We start from the raw sequence: 21261 nt of genomic DNA on the forward strand, positions 1-21261 counted from the left end.
AAAATACAACTATAATTATATATGTGTAAAACACGTTTGGCATTGACAATTCATTATGCATGGAAATTGTGCATATAAAGCAAGATGAATAAACAAATGAATATTATTTAAAATATTTTTATAATGGGCGCGTTCAGGAGACATAATCGTTGAGCATCGTCTTGTCAACCCTCGACGTTGATTTGTTGATTCTAGAAGTAAGAACCAATCACGTTCGATTGTTACTCAACAATTGTTTTCTGAACGCACCCTATATTTATTTATTAAAATCACTAGCAGACTTTTATACTAATTGTACACAAATATAATTCAATAAATCGGTAAATATATGTACATTGTAATAATCTGTAAAAAAGCTAAAATACTATTGTGTAAAAAAAAAAGTTTAAATATATTATACAATTTCTTGATTGATATTAGTATTATTTAATAAGATATTTTGCATCTCTCATTAATTATTATTATTAACCGCGGATATTTTAAAAAACATAATTTTAAATGTTATATTTTATAGATTTTAAATCAACGGTTTCCCGATTATAGATTGAAAGAAAAGACTTTAAATTGAGTTGCTCGCAAAATCGTCTGATATTCCTTGTATAAACTTTTTGTAGGGAGATATTTAAAAAGTAAGATTTATATTTCAAAACTGGGGTTCTTGTAAAAAAAAATCTATATCATCTTTTAAATATTGTACTTTTCATAAGTCAAAGATGTCTCACAGGTTTTCACTTCGCGCATGCGTTGTATGTTGTATAGCTGCCTTCATATGAGATGTAACAGCTGGCAGTTTACAGTTTGTTGCGGAGAGAGGTTAATAGACGTCATCATATCGAGACAGATCATAAAATAGCCATGATCAAAACTGAAATTTTAAATTGAAAGTGTTACGTCTCCGTAAGAATTGATCCGTAGGAATTGATGCTACCGCTGCGTTTATCGTATTCGCGGTAATAAATAGTGTTTATGTAATAATTTCGAAATCGCATGGCTTGTCATTTGACAGATGATCAGCTGTGACTCTGTATTACAGTATTTTTTTATATTCAGATTTCTTAAATTGTAATGAAATATGAGAAAATGCCGTTAGTTAGAAAATCTGATTGCAAATAAATTTGTTTTCTTTGAAACTTTATGATAATTATATTTATCCCATTTCTCTCTCTCCTTTGTGAATCATATGAATAAATGATAAAATGAATAAAAGTGTATAATTTCAATAACTTCAATCATGTGTAGTATAAAATGTATGCTCTGATATTTTTATATTAATTTTATTTTAGTTTCTTTTTCTTTTTTATTTACATGATATATTCAAAATTAGTTTTGTCCTTAAAGTAATATAACATAATGCACATATTCCTACCAAAATCTTCATATCTCTAGCCTTTAATAAATAATATAATTTGTTTGAATGTATTTATATTTTTATTTTATTTTTTGATTATTACATAATGGCATTAATGTCAAGTTAATATCTAAACTAGTAATATATTTAATAAAATTAATTTATACAGAATTTATATATATATTTTATATAATTTTCAGACAAATCTATATGCCTGTCAGGATATATAGTATTCATTCAAAATTATTGGATACTATTTCACTGAATAGAGATGGTATAAGTTATAAAATATATATTATTTATTATTATAAAAAGATAGAAAAGAAAAATTTCCGATACTGATTTCTAATCTAAGACACAACTCTTACTATTTTTAATGAAAAAAGTTTATAAAAATATGATAGATGTCTCACGCTGCCAAACACAATGTTTAAATTGGAATCCTATATAACACCAGTAATACTCAGTTATGTAGAGAAATATGTAAAAAATTTTAAACCAGAACAATCACAGGTAAGCATATAAAAGTTTTCTGCATCCATATTTTTTTGTGATAAAATGTTTTATTTTGTAAAATGTCGAATTCTAAATTTCTTGTTGTTAAGTTCTAAATTTTCTAAAAATCTGTATTTTATATTTCTCATTCATAATGTCAATAGTTTGGAAGAAAAAAAGAATATTAACATACAGAATATTTACAGCGTTTTCTCACCATAAAACTACATTAACTGCTCTTGTTCAAAAGTATTGAACAATTTAATGATATATAGAACAAGTTTAATAACACTTTTTAAAATAAAAGTAATAATTCTTCACACACAAGATGTTATAGAAAAAGAAACATTTTTTTCAGGTATCCTTATGGGGTGGAGATGCATCATTTCAAAATCTGGATCTACGATTAGAGGTATTGGAAGAGCAACTTAATCTTCCATTCGTATTTGTTAGTGGCCACATACATGAATTGTTAATACATGTTCCTTGGGTAAAAATTACCTCTGAACCAATAGTTGTTACTATTAATACTATAGGTAGATAAAAAAATAAACAATTTTGTTTAATATATTAAAAATACTACATTTTGTGTGAGACAAACAATCATGTTGTCTATTTTCTTTTACAGAATGCATCTTAAAATTGAAAGATGAGAATACCACAGAAACTAATCCAGCGACATTACAAAAGAAAAAGGAGGTGATACAGTAAGTATCACTTTTCATCTGATATTGTTATGAAATTTTATTAATTTCTTCAATCTGATATTGTTTTAAAATTTTATTAGTTTAGTATTCATTTGATTGCTTAGCAACTAAAGATAATAAAATATATGTATATAGACAAGACTTTTTATTATAGAGAGGAAGCTCCACCTGGATATATAAAAAGTATAGTCACAAAAGTTATTAATAATATTACTATTCACTGCAACAATCTCATCTTGAAATATGTAGAAGAAGATATTGTACTTAGCGTAAATGTCAAATTATTAAGTATGCAAACCGTTAATAATAAATGGGAGCCAGCATTCACTGGTGGGTATTTGTATACATAATCACAGAATAAAAATCGTCCCTTGTTTTACTAATATAATTAATATGGATTGAAGATATATAAATATATAATATTTATGTATATGTATAATATTAATGCTTACAGATATCAACACTCAGGAAGTGATGCTTAGAAAAGTTATTACTATTCAGGATTTGACGTTGTGCTTGGATAAAATGGATGCATCAGGGAAGATAGAGATATATCAGGTATTTATTCTAAGATATATTTTGCATACATATTTTCTTAAATATGTAGAAAAAGATATTATAGATTAATCTAGGAAGAAGTTAATTTGAATAATAATTTAACAGGATCCTGTTTTATATCGATCCTCAATGACAATCCGCATGATTATAAACTATCACAGCAATACTTTGAAGAGGGCATCCATCACGAGACTTGATCTTCATTGCGAAAAAATGGAGTTTAGTATGACTGAACAACAAGTACCGATGCTCCTCAGACTGGCGGCTTTGATAATGGCGTTACAAACAAAGCAATTTCCACTAAGCAAAGAGAAATCTTCCATTATTGTGGATGAGAGAGAGGATGTTACACAAGGTTCGATATCGCGTTTAGGTGCTGTTTCAAATATTTTTTTTTATATTTTAGATATATATATAAAATAATAATTTTCAGATGATACAAGTCAGGTAGTAGGAACTTCGACAGATGCAATTGGATGGGGTGGGTGGGCTTGGGATATAATGTCATCTGTTCTGCCTGTTGACTGGGATAATAATTGGTCCGCTGAACAACAAATGGCATATTCTGGTCATACTATACACTTGGGTATTTATATAGATGATGCTACTTTAACGTTTAAGGTAATGAACATAATTTATCTTTCAAAGAAAACATTTCTTGTACATACAATAATGGAAATAAATGATTATATCTCAATCATTTTTACAGACTGTCGAAAGCGTCAAAGAACAGTTATTTTACAAATCTCGAAAAATTAGATACAAATCGTTTTTATCACTTCAATTAAATGGAGTTGTGATGGATACCTTAATTCAAGGAATCACAATGACAACGTTTCAAGTAGGAGTGGCGTGCATACAACTCTATCCACGAGGAATGTGCAGTTGTGGACATGTAGAAGTCGTTGATGGTGTACAGGTAAAGCAATCAATTATTTTAGCCATATACAAACTTAGATAGAATGTCTGAGAGGTAAATTATTATTATAGCCGCCTCTTTACGTAATAGCTGGGAACTTGAATACTGATTATCTAAAAGATTCGTTGTTTGATGAAGAAGCTGTAGAAAACAAAGGGAAGAAGAGAGATTACAAGCAAGGAATAGATTATCACTTGACAATAGTTTCGGGTATAATATTTATTGAAGACATACATATAACATTTTATAGATCTAAATTTAGAATGGAAATTTATCTCTTTTAGTCGAACAATTATTAGAAAAGTGTCCAGCGTTTGTGATGGATTATGTTTATTCTATGGATTTGCCCGACGACATAACACCTGAAAGACTACTCGAGTTTGGATCAAACTTTGAATACAGGTGTTTGAAATATCTTCATAGCTATGCATATGTGAAACATAATAAAGAATTTTTATAAACAACTCACTTTTTGTAGCAATTTTCAGGAACACAGGATAATGAGGTACCTATCTGGAAATTTGACAATCAGATTATGCTCTGGTATTTTTCATCGTATTGATACTATTAAACAAGCTGCAGCGAAATATGATTATAATCCCTACATTGTAACAAAACCAGGTGAATATCTGCTATACAATGAAATATATTTCAATTTAATTAACGATCTTACACTAAATAAAAAAGTTGTGAATAAAAGTTATATATAAATATCAATTTTAGATCCTCTCATCGATGAATTACCTCCAGTTACATTAGAAGAGTATGAAGCACTCAGAGAGAATGTATCAATGACGGAAACAAAATTAATATTAAAAACAGCGTCGCTACAATTACAATTGGCAGATCATTGCGTCATGGGAGTGCCGCGGCAACGTAAAATTGTCGAGGCTCGGGTAACTATCATATTTTTTAATATTTTAATAGTTTTGTGTTAAATGAATATGACTTGTCTTTCCAGATCATTCCATTATCTCCAGCTCTTACGGATGATCCTTTTGTAACCATTGAATGCGATGAAGCAATTGCCACCATAGTTCAGCCTATGTATCCGTTTAGACTCGTAGCTTGTGCGTCCAAATTGACAGATTTACAACCAGAAATGTTTATCCAATGCCACGCGATTACTGACATACAAGTGAGCAGAGTATTTATGCATAATTATTATGAACACACTTTTATATAACAGATATAATATTAGAATGTTTATATAGATAACTGGAGCAAAAAGTCAACTCCACTTAACAAAAACTTGCGATACTTCAATAATGATGCCTTATTCGGTGCAAGCTTCTTCAGAAATATTATTATATCCTCAATATTGGCGAGACATAGATATGGTTCAAAAATCGTACTCTTTTCAAACGGATAGTGTGACTATCACGGGGACTAAGGCAAAATTAATGGCTGCTGTATCTATAGCAACTTCTGTTTTTAATTCTGCAGATACAACAAATCCACTTATCTGTTCTACTCTTTTTAATGACGCCTGTCAAGAGAAATGTATGTAAATAATATTAACATGTTAATGTGTTTTAATGTTATATTTTGTTTTAAATATAATTATACATTTTTTTTATTTGTTGCAGCACCAGTGTACTTAGAATTATACCTAGAAAATATAAGGTGCAAAAATGTATCATCTTCGGTTATGATATCAAACGAGATGAATGTAAACTCTATAAAAATATTTGCTCTCAATGATTTACAACAAACTTTTATTCTTTCGGGTCCAGAAAATTATGACTACAAGTTCGTATATACATATATTATACATCAATAACATATGTACATGAAACTTTGAGGAATGTCAAGTAATTAAATTTTTATTCTTTTAGTGACACAGGAAATATACCGCTTTTATCTAGTGTAATACAGTTTCCTAAAAATGTCGAACTACATACACATCCATCACTTGTTTCATTTAAAATTGCCGAAATCAGAGCTTCGTTGGATCCACTTTTCTTTGAATGGTTAAAATATTGTGCCACTTATCATAAATCGGGAAGTACACACATATTACGTTCAGATAGCCAACAGTTGATCACCGAAGGTACATCGTCCGATACAGGTACTCGAAAGAAAACATTTCCGAGTTTGTATGAAAGTGTGCATAGTTCATCGGACAAAGAGAAAAAGAGATCAGCTGTAACAGAAAAATCGAAAACACTACGATACGATGAAACGCAAAAGAAAACTGAAACAGAAGAGGAACAGGTATTAAAAAATTATATTAATAGCAAATATATTCTCACTCTCTCTCTCTCTCTCTCTCTCTATATATATATATATATATATATATATATATATATATATATATATATATGTAATATATCATATAGTGATTATATCAATCGCTTACTGTGCATTACTTATCAAAGGAATTACTTTTAATATGATAATTACATTAGATATTAAAAAAATATATATAGAAATAAATGATTTATGGTAGAATTTGCAGAAATCGGGAATATTGGTCAAATTAGCAGAGTCATATTCGCAGTGGAGCAGTCTAGTGTTAAATGGTTATATAGGACATATTGTTATTTATATTCCATCTAATACAATGAGTGGCATTGGCGCTGATGGTAAATATTTAATAATATTTTATTATTTTATTTTTATAATTATTAAAAATAATTTATTATCAAAAATAATTTAAGACAAAAAGATGGGGATTGAATCACTATTAGACCTATTCATAGAGCTGTTGTATTGATTCTCATCTTTTTGATATTGATGTATTTTTATATGTAATTTATAAAAACAATTTATAAAATATATATTATATATACAAGGCATAGAAGAAGTCAAAGACAGAGCCTTAACAGACAATCAAGATTTACAAATAATGATAATAAAACTGCCAAGTCTTCTTATACATTCATCTAATTTGAATGCTGAATCTTTAAACCCGTATTTGCAAAATCTTCCTGTTAAATTACCAGAATCTATGTGGACATGCCGTAAGTCTATTTATAATTCAGAAATTTACACACACACACACACACACACACACACACACACACACACATATATATATATATATATATATATATATATATATATACAATATATACACATATATAAACACATTTTAAAATACATATATAATACACATTTATTATTATTACTATTATTATTTTAGGATTACAGAGCTTTCCTTGGACATTAAGTCTTGTAGATTTTCATTGTTACACATTGCAACAGAGGACACAAAAAAATTTCATAAAGAAAGTTACATTAAATGCTACAGTGGCTCTTACGACTAAGACAGCTGCAATTCAGTCAAATACACTTACTGCTTTAAGCATTTGTGTACATATTGATAATTCTCCTATCCTTATTTCACTTTCGGAAGAACAGGTATTAATTATGAACCTCTATTTATTTAATAATACTAACATAATATATCATAAAAATGTAAATTTTGGAATGTATTTTTCAGGTTGTTTTCATGAGCAATATAATCTTAAATATCGTAAAAATATTACAAACTTTGTATGGCTCTCGGGAAAATAACACAATTGTACGACAGATGAGCAATGAAATGCAAATTGTTCTCCCTGCCATACCTCAAACTCCATCCACCCCGACACAAATAATGTATCAAGAAGATACAACTAATTCAACCGTATCTACATCAAAAGACGATCTAGGATATGGTGAGTTGCAAATATATTTATTCTTGTGAAAAATATTAATTATTATTAATTATTTTAACAGAGAAAGACGGTTTAGTTGTAACAGCATGGATCCAATGGACCATAACAAAGGTAGCAATTAAATTATACATTATAGAACAAGTAGACGGATCTTCTTTAAAATTGATATTGGAACTGGAGGATATTATAACATCCTTAGACCTGCAATCAGTCTATATGCAATTAAAAAGTAAAATAACAACAGCTACGATATTACATTATGTTAGGTAAAAATTAATATTTTTATAAAATATTTATACATATATACATATACATATATATATTAATCCTCTCTTAGCAAAGATAAATTATTTATTATTACAAGCAATGCTTCTTTAATTTGTACATTCATATTGTGATTCAATAGAGGTTCACAAGCATTGAATTGGGATGCTGGTGAATACGCCGGACTAATACTTTGCGGAAGAGAAGATAATTTAGAGAAAAGCGATGATTCAGGTTTTCTAAGTTTTACGCTTACTCGTGCAAAATCAGGAAATGTGTACACACGTTGGGGTACTCACAAGCGTTACAAATCACAAAAGGTAAGACAAAAGGTAATAACATTTGGTTATTGACAATCTCGCTTAAATTATAAGAAAAATTTCTATTAATCATATGTATTTCTATATATGTATATATATATATATATATATATATATATATATATATATATATATATATATATATATGAATTAATACTAACTCTCTGATACTTTCTCGAACATTTAGAAAGAAATGCTGATTGATTCGGCGTTGTCCATGAACGGCTACATTTCTGAAATATTCATCAAAATGCAAATGATCGATATAATCTTACCACTTAGTGTAATTGGTAAATATAGCCAATTGCTAAAACCTTTTGCATGTCTTGGTTTATATATTGAGAAAAGTGCGGAAGTCACTCGTGGCAAAAGCACATCAACGCCATTAATTGATATAATCACTCTGAATAATGAATCATTACCATTGATACATTTGGAGTTCAAAGGTTTTCGACTCATGATGCCGGCCTTAAGTCAAGCAAATAAATTGCAACATGATTTATTGATGCTCCAGGTTTTGTAAAACGTTTTACTTTTGAAAAAACTATCTACATTTTTCCCTAATGATATAATGTTTAAAATGATTTATATCGGAGTTCTTTTATAGTTGGACGGAATTCGTATCACGCCGGATGCGGAAAATCCAATTTGCAGAACTCTATTGCGAACTGATATATATCACCTGGCTGCTCAAGCAAATATATTAAATGTACCAGGTTCGGCCGTGGAAGATCGTCAATATCAAATTAATGTTAAAGGAGTGTGCGCATATACCACTACATGGAGGAATTATCAGCTAAGCATTAATAAGGTTTACTATTAAACAGACATTTTATAAATGTACATATTTTTTATATCTTATCCGAAATTTTAAAAAATTTCTTGAAACACATTAATATACACAGATTTGATAATTATATAATCGCTGCGCATTTTATATTTTCAGAGGATGTCTCAATCATATCTGTATACAATGAATGAGAATCCTGCATTGGAATGGAATAAGCTCGGGAATGGTAGTAGTCTCGATCCATATTTCTCTACATCTCCTGTATTAACAAAGTAATGTAATTAATGTGCACATATAAAAATCTATTATATTTAGTTTATTAGACTTTTCCTAACTTTAATGTTTAATTCTAGATTTGATCTCTGCTTGATCATTGCACCAGCTGTCACATTTAAAGGTGACACGATAGTTTGTGGAAGTGCCATTGAAGTGAATTGCATTACAGACATAGAATTGACAATAAATTTGGATCAAATTAAATTAATATCGACGCTCAATAATGAATTTATAACGCTAGTGTCTGGAAGTTTTGAGAAAGTGGAAGATCAAAATAGTTTTAATAACACAGTTCAAAGATTTCCTTTGGGTTCTCAAAGCATAAAACCTGTCAATTGGTTGAAACAGACATTAGATGATCCAGATATCGATTTTACAAAAGACAGTGGTATTGATTTTGAAATGTCCAGTATACATTCGACAGTAATTGTAAGTTATCGATACATTCTTATAAAAATAATGTTTCACGATTTACTAATTTGTTCTAAAAATAATTTTATCAGGGGAGATCTGCGGTTGCCGAGACAATGATATTTCCACCATTTGAATTTTTAGTGAATTGTGGAAAGATAACTCTTATCTTGTATGAAGTTCAGAATGGATTTCTTAATTTAGAGAATGATGTAGTGAGTAATAAAATTATAATTTGTTTTATTACAGTATTTTGATTATTGTTAAAATATTAATTATTTTTTCAGGATATACACAAAACTGATTGTGAAGACGATAACGATAATGTAAAACAGTCATTACTTTATCTAATGATTAATCAACCGAATATTTACTTTTCTCAGCAACATTTATCTAAAAAAATTCAAGTATGCATTTTTTAATATGTAGTTTAAAAAAAAATCAATATTTGTAATGCTTAACTGCTTGAATATACATATCTTGCTACAATTAATATTATTAATATTGTCCGATTTAGATATCCTGTTTTGATATAACAACGGCACTTGGCGATGCCCAAAATCTGAACACGATACCGATTGAAAAGGATTTCAAAATTTTTATGATAGAAACCAAGCATGGAGATTCACATCCAGACACGGGTATCCCACCTTCTTTTGCTACAATAAAATCTGAGATGATTCTAGGCAAAAATCGACAATTTTTTATTGAAATGGGACGACCGACGAAAATACATCTTTCTTTATCTCGGCTCAACCAGCTTTATAATATACGGAATAAGGTATTTCATAAAAAAAAAATAAAAAATACGTATATGCATACATTTGCGACAATCCTATTTTACATGCATTTCAGGTACTATTGTGTTTTATGGACGCCGACGCTACACAAGTACCAGCAAAGGAAAAGGACGCCGCGGACCTTCAAAATTTAGCAGCATCGACAAAATCGAGAAAATTCAGTGTACCTGATCTACATCTAAACACAAAACAAATCGTACTATCTTTAAAGACTGATACCGGAGCAGAAATCATTATTAGTTTAGCATCATTAAATGGGAATTTGTCAACACTTATGAGACCAGATAGGATCTATTCAAACTTATCCATAGATTCTTTTATTATATCTGCGATCTTAAACGGAAATATCAAAGTGTTATTAAATCCATGGTGTTGCAACATAACAACTTGCTTACTTTGGGAATCTTCGTACAACAGCGAAGTCATTCCGCAGATACAGATACAGGCAGACAGTGAAAGTCTATATCTTGATTTTGGACCTGATCAGATAAAAATTATAAAAATGGTCATGCAAGATTGCCAATTGCTCTTAATCGAATTTGCCTCGTTCTCTACAAACGAGAGTAAAAATGAGAAACAAATTGTATTATCGACTGAACAACATTACAAGGATGATTTAAAAGCTGGTGCATTCCAGTTTGTCGATGGCACTGCGGATGAATTACCTTTTCCATACCAAGTTAGTTAACGCGATTATACCAAATTAAATAAAAATAAAAGAATGCGTTTGATTTATTGTTTTCTTACAGGTAGTATTCTTTGCTTATCCTCAACAAGCGATGGCTTGGAGATATCCGCAACCACGCACATTAACGAGAATACATATATCTCCTGTTCCATTTGAAGTAAGTACTGAAACATTCATTACCTTAAAATTAAAACAATCAATGTTGCCTTAAAGACAACGATTCGTTACAGACAGTGGACGCCGATGGCAATTATGTCGACAGAATTTCTTGCATCCTTGAATATTGGAGCGACAGTCACATGTCGTATCAACGTTACGCAGATTTTTATTTATCGGAAACGGATTCTTATCGATTGGATTTGCCAGAAAGAGCACCGGCACGTGCAGTGGCCTGCGTGTGGCGCGTGGTCATTTCGTCCAGCAACAAGCGGTCACTCTCGAAAAACATCGTTTCCGCGCGTGCTCTCGCGGCCTGCTTGCGCATCGATTCCTACTTTAATCCTCTGTTAATACCAAACGTACAGATCGCCTTAAATATCGGCGTGCTTCACATGTCTCTGTACAATCATATTGATACTACTGTGTACAATGATCTGCCGCCACCGCTGGATAAGTACACGTTGAATGGAAGGATCCCCGAGATACAATGTTTTATGTCCGTGGAAAAAAAGGGAGCTATTCTGGTGCTTAACAAATGGGTAGACAACTCCACACTGCTCGATATCAGCGGTACTTTGAACGTGCACGTGTTAGATTATAGTCACTTGACCATGCAAGAGGTGCTGGATTCCCTGGAAGGAAGATTACAGTTGTCGTTATCGGACAAAATAGACGTGTCGTTAACGAGCAACCCATTTACATTAAAATTGGGTCCGGCGATCACTCACACTCTTGCGGTTTCCATCCGTCTATGGCTGGCGTCTTTCGATGAGGAGGAGAAAAGTGTGATTGTCCTGACGCGTTATGTAATTGCTAACGATAGCAATGTAGCTGTTCGTTTTGGTCAAAGTGGCACTGGCGACAGTATACTTCTCGAGAGCAGGCAGTGTAACTTCTACTCGTGGAGACAGATTGGCAATCAAATGATACGGATATCAATTGAAGAGAACGCCTGGGTATGGAGCCGACCCTTTCCTGTCAACAAGGATGGAACCCACGTGATAGAATTTAATAATTCGATAACCGGCGGCACGGTGATTTTCGTGAATGTAACATCGCTTTCCGCTACGCAGAAACTCGTAACGTTCTCGGGACAGCTTGTAATTTCCAATCAATTGAAGGATAATTTTGAGATGAAATTGGTAAAGTATGAAGCAGATGTCGGTTCTAAGGTAACAGTCTCGAAGGAGGTGTATCCCGTACCGGGTAAGAGCTTTCCGTCATCTATTATGCTTGAAAATGACAAAAAAATGGCTATGCGGTTACGTTTCACCAATTTGACGCACTTATCCTGGACCGGCGACATTCCTCTTCAACCAAACGTCAAATGGGGCCAGCCCTGGCTTGTAAAAGTACCGCTCCAGGAACGCGGTCAATTTTTTAGTATCTGGGTACGAATTGTAACGCAGACGATACAGGACAAGGTGAAGATCCTTGCAGTATTGAGTCCGCTTTACATGATCAGATCGCATTTACCAGTGCCAGTTAGAGTCCAAATGGAAACTCCGTCCTTGAAGATGTCATCGAGCACAGTAGTGAACGGTCGCGGCGAGTGTCAGCAACTATACTGTCCCGGTACATTCGAGCACTTTCATCAACTGACGTTTCAATTGGAGTCCGGTGTCTCCGCGTCGAATCCTTATGTACCGCTTTCGTATAGTTCGGTGGATCAGCGAAAGTTCTTCAGAAGACCCGACGTCGAGAACATCGACGAAATTCTACGAGATCTCAAAGACCGAAAGGACGATGCGAAATGGCCTTTTCAAGGGGACGACACGGGGGAGGAATGGATATCTGCGGAGCAGCCGCAGACACACGTACAGGTGAAGTATCAAGACGCAGGACTGGTCTCTAGTACTTTGTTGTTGGAACTGCAGCCTTGGTGCTTCGTAATGAATTCGCTAGGTTGCCATATCTCGCTGGTATCGGAGGATACAGAGTTGTGCCAGATCCCTCACTACGGCATAGTCACGCCGCCCAAGTTGGAAGGCACCTTTCATGTGGGTGTCGGAATCGGCGATACCTATTACACGTCGCAAACATTGCAACTGGCACGACCCGATTGGAGCCAGAGCTTCTACATGCCGCGAATTAATGGCATCATACCAGTGGATGGAAACATCAAGACGTCCGTGGACTGTGGCACCAGTGTATCTATCTTAAGCATCAGTTCCTCTATGCACGAAGACATGCGTCTGGTACGAATCACGAGTAGCCACGTGATCGCCAATTTGACATCTCAGGAATTGTGCGTGGCCACGCTCGCGGTGCACGAGGAAGCGAGAAACCTGCAGCTGCCGCACGATCTCACCCCTTGCAGCCTGAACGTCTCGCCGTCCGAGGATCAAAGGCAGGGTACACCAATCGTACAATGGTACACGCTGTATACGGAAAGCAATGTCGAGCCACTTGTATTGTATGTATCTTTCAGCCTCGGTCACAGATGGTCCTGTCCGATCAGAGTGGACCAAGCGATGAGCCGCAAATCCGTCGCAATTCCAAACGGATCTTCGACCATGCCGGTTATCATGACAACGCAAGAAGATAAAGGTACCACGTTCATCGTGATACACAGTGATGATCATCCGCAATTGTTAATCGAAAATGCTTGCGGCTTTAAGATCCTGCTGGGACAAGCCGATGAAAGAGGAACCGAAATATTACCGGATAATGTCCATTTTACATGGATGTGCGAAGTTGATAGCGGAGCAACATTTCACTATTCCCTTCCTTGCGTCAGTAATAGACTACCCGATACTGTCGTTCCAAGCGCATCGAACGTGTTATTATTTTCCACTGTGCAAAATGATCAAGTGACAGAAAAGACAAGTCTAAAATGGTCGCGAGGCGTGAATCTATCCGCATTGTCGTCTACGCCGATGGACCAGTATCTCCGATTGCCTTCGTACGGCGACGTAAAGCTTATAATGCAGAACTGCTGTTACACCACTCATATTAGCATCGTGCCTATCTCTCAGATCGAAATATCCGCTCAAGACATTAGAAGTAGATTACTGCGAAAGAAGAATACGTCAAAGGATCACGAAACAACCGCGCCGATTCCATTGAAAAGATTAGAAGAGGATAAACTATTGCAGTATGTACAGAGTTCAAGTAGCTCAACATCGCTAACAAGTTTCTTCTCGGCCCAAGAAGACACCTTGCCGATGGAATCGATGGTTGTCCCGTCATCGTTGTCGAAGCAATTGATTCCGAAAACGATGGACAAAATTCCCACTGATGAAAATCAATCTTCCAGCGATGCCACTTCGACGAATCCTAAAGAAGGCTCTGTAACAGTTAATCTGCGTGCATGTACTATCGCCATTCTTCACGACATCAATGAAAATGCGCAAAGAATCGAAGTCGCGAGTTTATCTATGACGGATTTAGTTATCACCGTAAATTCTAAGGCCAGATTTATCAATCTACATTGCTACATAGGCGACTTGCAGTTGGATAATCAATTATTTGATCAGGGAGGTTTCGACTTTCCTGTAGTATTGATAAATCAGAATCCATTGCCCAACAGGGAGATGGCGTTTTATAGTAATAATTGTTTAATGATGAATATGGAGAAAATCAAACAAGATTCTTTAATAGCTGTCGAGTACGTCTGGGAAGTAAACGGAAATATGATAGGTATGTATCTTATGGGAAGATATATTTATTGAGAAAAGAAATATGTATAGACTTGTAGTCAATAATGTTTTAAGCAAATAAATATTCTGTTCACATGGGTAATGATATATACTTCCGTTGCAGCATCGAAGGAATATCGCATGAGAATCGCGCCCATTAGCGCATATATCGAGGACACATACATAACGCAATTATTAGATTACGCAACTTCGATGATACCACCACGTTTGATGTTGAACGACAGTCCTAAGCGGATTCAAACGATCGCTATTTCGAATGCAGTATACATACCGGACTACATCATGATCGACTCGAAAATCTTGAGCAAGCCATTGAGATTGCAAAACTTTGTGATAGAACCATTGTCCATTTTATTGAGCGTTCATACCTCTGTACGATTGTACGTCGCTCTGGATCATTCCCCATTGTACTTCGGTATTTTCGAGAGGAAGAATCTACTGACCACACCTTACAGGCTTGGCAATGCGCTTACCATGCATTACTTGTCCGGTGCTATATTTGGAGCAGGTCGGCAATACATATATACGCAAAATACATTTATCTTTTTTTATATAACAATGAGATAAATAACGAAGTTTGATGCGTCAGGTTGGGTGGTTGGATCGTTAGAAATACTCGGATCACCGGGAGGTTTGGCGCAAGCACTCGGATCCGGTCTCAGAGACTTCGTTTCACTACCATTTCAGGGATTGTTACAAGGCCCGTGGGGTTTCATCGTTGGAATTACGCACGGATCAGCCAGTCTGATGAAACATGTTACAGCGGGTATAAAAATTATTATTTTCTTTTTTCATTATTCCGAGAATACTTGAGAAATAAATATAATTAACCGTCTTGCTCCTCTTTTCGTAGGTACTGTGAATTCCGTAACAAAACTAGCATCTAGTGTCGCGCGAAACTTGGATCGTTTAACATTGGACGAGGAACATCTTCAGCGACAGGAAGAGTCGCGCAGAATGCGTCCTCAAGGCATGGCGCAAGGACTTTACCAGGGTTTAACTGGTCTCGGAATGAGTCTACTAGGTAGTCATTTCTTTCTTTTTTGTTTTTAAATATCTTTCTCATATGTAGATAATCGTTAATTGTTGATTGTTAATCAGCGGCTGTGGCTGGCTTGGCGCATCATCCTCTGCAGCAAGTGTGGTCAGGCGAGGCGACGACCAAGAGTTTAGTTACCGGAGTCGGACTCGGTCTAGTCGGCGTCGTGACTAAGCCACTGAGTGGTGCCGCGGAATTGGTCGCTCTCACGGGTCAAGGATTATTACAGGGAGCTGGATGGAATTCCTTGCCTACGGTAAAATTCAAATAATGAAAATTCATTTTTCTGCGGTTTGCCATGATCTGATCATTGTCCGTTTTTGTTTTCTAACAGCCACGTCAGAGACCAATCGTGCAATATACTACTGGCAATAATAGCACGTCTGTGCGATACACCTGGCGTTTGTCACCCTTACTCGATCACAGTCACGACAGTATCCTTCATGTGACCAGCGCAGATTACGTCATTCACCAGGGCAGTAATCGCGCGGTGACACTCGTCCTCACACGACAAGCTCTATTACTTGTTAACATGGCAGAGGACAGCGTAGAACGAATATTCTCATTAAAAGAATTGACGAGCGTTGATCATATCGCGGAATCGACCATGTTGTGCTTATATTGTCCACCGGCTGTAACACAATCGAGCAGACCTTTATCGCCAGTCGAACACGAGGTAAAATAAGCCTGATTTTATAAACTTATAATCAAATCATGCGAATTTAAAAACATTTGTAAACATGAATTTTAGATGAATCAAGAAATGAGAGCGCGAGTTGAAGAGTACGTTCGGACAAGCAGCACTGGCTTGGCCAGCGTATCAACCAATAGCGACAGACAGTCCGATACCTTTGAGAAAATGTCTCCACATCCAGAACATACACTTACATTTTATGTTTGTCCAGATACCCGTAATTATTTACTATCATTGTTCAACATTGCCAAGCGACAAAATCAGGATTCTGGTTTCGCTGTATTATAATGAAATGAATTTCCAAACATGTGCTATTAATCACAATGCCTGAGAGAAAATATTCCAAATAATTCTGTACGCCGCGCGCGCACGCGGATCAAATGCATTCAAAATATTTTCTTTGGGTATTGAAATCTATATCAGTATATATTTTTGAGAAAATTTTGTGTTTCGAGAAATTATAAAGTGAAAACATTATAAAAAGAAAGAAATGTCCAAATGCCCAAGTAAACAATTAATATTCCAAAATCATTGTATTTGAGAATAGCCATATTTCTAATTTTTATTAAAATATATTGCATAATGGACGCTTTATAAATTTATGTTTTATATAAAAAACATTTATTTTACAAATTTATTATAAATTTATACGAGCTATATAAATTGTATGTAAAATATTTACAATAACGCGTTGCTTATTAATACATACAGAAACGTATAAATCAAAAAAAATTTATTTATAAGTTATAATATACCATATGTATGGAGATAGAGAAACAAGTTTTTATAAACATTATTTACATACGTAATCGTCGACTTTACATGTGAATGTAAACTATATTGTATGTGCCAAAATGTGAACAATCTTATTATTGGAAATGGTCATATTGGAATTGTCATGAATGATGTAACATTGATCTCTAATGATTCAGGAAGTTACAATAATATATTTTGCATATTCTCCTTATATGGATAAAATTTGGCAAATAATAAATGTGAAAAAGCTCAAGTTATATCAGTAAGAACTGAAATATTTTCTTAGTGATAATATAATATATATTTATAATATTTTATAATCTTACTGCTATTTATCTATTTAAAACATTGTCATGAATTCGTTCAATGTCGCTCAATTTATAAGAAAGTCCACAAGATTTACACTGACTATTTACATTGATAGATAATAACACTTTTCTACATATTATATGTTTACAGGGAAGCTTATAAAGAATACTATTATTACAACATTTACAATCACTAGATATATTATGTAACTCCACTTTTTCTGGTTCACTGAAGCGTTTAATGTTTGACAATAGAGTTTTTATATTGCCATCTAAGGAACTGTCGCTGTCAGCCACTACCAATCTTTCTGATTTGTCATCCCTATTATGATTATGAGAATTATTATGAACTAATTTAGAGAAATTTGGAATTTTTGTCACTTGTTTTAATCTTGCATTGGCAGATTGTTTGGAACATACGACAACTGCTGGCAGTTGATGGCAATATCTCTTTGTTTGCTGTAAATAACCATCCATCGTTTGCTTGCATGCATCTAATTTAGCATCTTTGACAGTCCTTTTTAACAAGTTTTTGTTTAGCACATACTTTGATACTTGAGTTATCCTTCTATCTCCTGCTATAGCTGAAGTTGAATCATGACCTAAGACTCTTGGTATACTCTTTATTTCATTCAAATTACTATGACCTAACAGAAATTTATCAATCCTCGACTTCAATGCAGTTGCCATAATTGGTTTACGATGCTCGTTAAATACAATGCCAGTAAATGGATCCGATAATGGTCTTCCCCAGATTGCTTCATTCTGTCCATGCTTTTCTAATGTGGTCTGATCTATTACTTTGCCACTAGGTAACGTAATTGGCTGAGTCATTAACTCCCATGTAATGGGATCTAAAAAACTCTCAGGAATCTCAAGCTTTGCATTATCTTCTTGTCTGGATATATATGAAAAATATTTTGTTTTATTGTATTATACAATACATGGAGATATATATAATATATTATATGTAAATATATGCAAACCTGTTGCCAGTGATATTTATAGAGTTAGTGCCAGTTTTGCATTCAGTTATGGGTAATACCAATGTAGCTTGCTGTTTAGTCCATAAAGTGTATACACTTGCGACAACATCTTTCCCACAACAAGGTGATACTGTTCCCCAAACTTCAATCTTTCCTAATGCTGGTACCGACTTTTCCGTTTTACATATTGTTAGTCTTAAAATGTGAGTATACATAGTCAAATGTTGCATCGAGACTTTAATATAACGTTTTAAGAAATTTGCTGGTGTGACGATTTTTGCAGGATCAATATCATTTGGATAAAACAATAGTCCAGCATCAGAGGGGCTCAAAAATCCACTGGATAAGAAGGTATATGGGATACTAAAATCATTTGTACTTTTGCAGTAAAGTTGAAAGCCCAATGATTTTTGCGATCCAACGGATGGCCAAATCAATATATGATTTATCTTGATGTTACAAAGAAATGTGATGTCTATGTGAACTGGCGGTTTAATGCAGGAATATGCCAAAAATCCTTTGCAAGAATTGCTTATCAAATTGGTTACTTCATATCCTTCCGTACTGATAGTACTGCATTTTATTTCTGGACGTAAACGAGGATCACAAAAATTCAAAAGCATTTTCTTTTTATTCAATGACAAATATATTACTAAATCGCACGCTTAACACGTGGACTATCGATTGTCACAAAGATTTAATGATTTCAACCATCGTTAATCAAATTTTATTGTTATAAATTTTTATGTGTAATAAAAATAATATACACAATAATATAATTGAATTGATTGTCAAACCAATTAGCCCTAGATGCTACATAGGTGTTCTTTTTTCAACTATGTACATTTCCTATATTTTTTTTCAATCTTTTTTTTCTCTTTAAAACTTTCTCACTTTAAATATAAAAAATGTAACATAATAGAATAGATTTATTATTTTGTTTTGATATATGTTTGCTAATATCTATTGGCACTTGGGACTTGGCACTCCTACTTTCTGCACGTAAAATTGTTCACAACATCCATTGGTAAATGGTATACTCACTACCAACCTTTATACACAGCCTTAAAGGCCATTGCAGGTGAAAAAATTTTAGTCGTAACTATAAAGCCATAAGTAAACCAACCAATCACAGTTAAACATTCTTATTACATTTTAGAATGCTTGATGGTGATTGGTCGATTTGCTTAAGGTCTTACGATCGCAACTAACTTTTTTACGTGCAATGTGCACTGGCTTTTAACGTTAACGTGACACGTGGTTTAAAACAGGTTGAGCTAGGTCGACCGTCGCATGCACGAACGAGTACAATTAGAAAGAATAGTGCTCAGATACGTGCGGATATCTCATAAAATCGAAAATATTCACATAAAATGCAGGAGGAAATCAGTATGGAGGTTGACGAGAGTATAGTAAAAGAAGAAAACATTGATGCTCTAGAAATAAGCTATGAGAAAAAGCTACAGCTTGTGAATGCTATTGCCAAACCTATAGCCCCTAAGAAACTAACCAAAAAGATCTATAAATGTATAAAGAAAGGTATGCTGTTTCAGTTGTTATCATCAGCATTTTTCCAAAATATAAATATATAATACGATCTATAATATATAATATATATTTTTATTAACATGTATATGTTGATTATATGTAGGAAATTATTTATTTATTACAGCATCCAAGCACAAGACATATCTGCGCAATGGCTTAAAGGATGTACAGAAACACCTTCGTAAGGGTGAAACGGGGTAAGCTACAGGTTCTTTAAATGGATAATGAATTGCACGTTGATTGCAAGATTATCACAAATATTTCTTATTTTAGTTTAGTTGTCTTTGCGGGAGATGTATATCCCATCGAAATTATGTGCCATTTACCAATTGTATGCGAAGACAAAAGTATTCCCTATTGCTTTACTCCATCAAGATTGGATATCGGTACAGCGATGGGTGTAAAGCGTGGCAGTCTCATGGTGCTGATAAAAGAACATCCAGATTATAAAGATTTGTACGATGAAATTAAAAATGCAATGATAATGCTTTCCACACCTCTATAGCTTGTATATTTAGGTTACATTTATTTTATATATAAAAAAATAAAATTAAAATTAAATATAAAATATATTATTTACAGACCTGATTGAGATAATTAAAACTATTAAAAGTGTGTCTGGTAAAAAGTACTCTTAACTAGTTGGCATATTGTAAAGAAATCTGTTTATTTATGAATGATGCGGAAGAATATCCTGTGCTCCTTGAATGAGATTATTCGTACAAATAACACAGTCGTATTTGCTAGATATTTATAAGCCCATACGTAAAAATAATGTATTATACATATGTATATATATATATGTATGTATGTATATATATATATGTGTGTGTGTATATATATGTATGTATGCATGTATTATATGTCG

General features: G+C 33.6%; 3 protein-coding genes across 6 annotated transcripts; 2 read left to right on the forward strand and 1 right to left on the reverse strand.

Annotated features, from left to right (window-relative positions):
- The first annotated feature begins 813 nt into the window (after positions 1-813).
- Positions 814-17723, forward strand: Vps13b (vacuolar protein sorting 13B). Of its 4 annotated transcripts, none has more exons than XM_070298826.1 (39): positions 814-950; positions 1549-1861; positions 2202-2379; positions 2472-2550; positions 2705-2880; positions 3005-3108; positions 3214-3463; positions 3542-3729; positions 3818-4027; positions 4099-4237; positions 4312-4429; positions 4506-4648; positions 4751-4923; positions 4989-5165; positions 5242-5530; positions 5617-5779; positions 5866-6244; positions 6480-6615; positions 6826-6993; positions 7176-7393; positions 7476-7692; positions 7754-7958; positions 8099-8288; positions 8464-8790; positions 8884-9087; positions 9223-9338; positions 9420-9771; positions 9846-9968; positions 10041-10160; positions 10271-10534; positions 10609-11232; positions 11303-11398; positions 11472-15042; positions 15166-15570; positions 15652-15828; positions 15916-16086; positions 16164-16357; positions 16436-16777; positions 16853-17723. In XM_070298826.1, exons 2-39 carry the CDS (start codon positions 1775-1777, stop codon positions 17081-17083), a joined length of 11304 nt encoding a protein of 3767 aa, XP_070154927.1. In that variant the 5' UTR covers positions 814-950; positions 1549-1774; the 3' UTR covers positions 17084-17723. The 4 variants fall into 4 exon arrangements, with proteins under 4 accessions (XP_070154927.1, XP_070154928.1, XP_070154929.1 ...); XM_070298827.1 differs by having other exon boundaries at positions 8099-8276; XM_070298828.1 differs by lacking the exons at positions 814-950; positions 1549-1861; positions 2202-2379; ... (2 more) ...; positions 3005-3108; positions 3214-3463 and having other exon boundaries at positions 3652-3729; positions 6489-6615.
- On the reverse strand, positions 17452-19855 carry LOC138934769 (RING finger protein 37). The gene is made up of 2 exons (XM_070298837.1): positions 18846-19855; positions 17452-18757 (listed from the first exon to the last, which is right to left on the reverse strand). Exons 1-2 carry the CDS (start codon positions 19466-19468, stop codon positions 17884-17886), a joined length of 1497 nt encoding a protein of 498 aa, XP_070154938.1. The 5' UTR covers positions 19469-19855; the 3' UTR covers positions 17452-17883.
- Positions 19856-20127: 272 nt separating this feature from the next.
- Nhp2 (NHP2 ribonucleoprotein) lies at positions 20128-21133 on the forward strand. The gene is made up of 3 exons (XM_070298842.1): positions 20128-20384; positions 20518-20590; positions 20667-21133. The coding sequence occupies exons 1-3, from the start codon at positions 20219-20221 to the stop codon at positions 20896-20898; spliced, it is 471 nt and encodes a 156-aa protein (XP_070154943.1). The 5' UTR covers positions 20128-20218; the 3' UTR covers positions 20899-21133.
- The last annotated feature ends 128 nt before the right edge of the window (positions 21134-21261 follow it).

This window comes from Polyergus mexicanus, unplaced genomic scaffold, assembly GCF_030449975.1.
Source record: "Polyergus mexicanus isolate NDT 795.1 unplaced genomic scaffold, iyPolMexi1.0 SCAF_7, whole genome shotgun sequence".
NCBI lineage: Eukaryota > Metazoa > Arthropoda > Insecta > Hymenoptera > Formicidae > Polyergus > Polyergus mexicanus.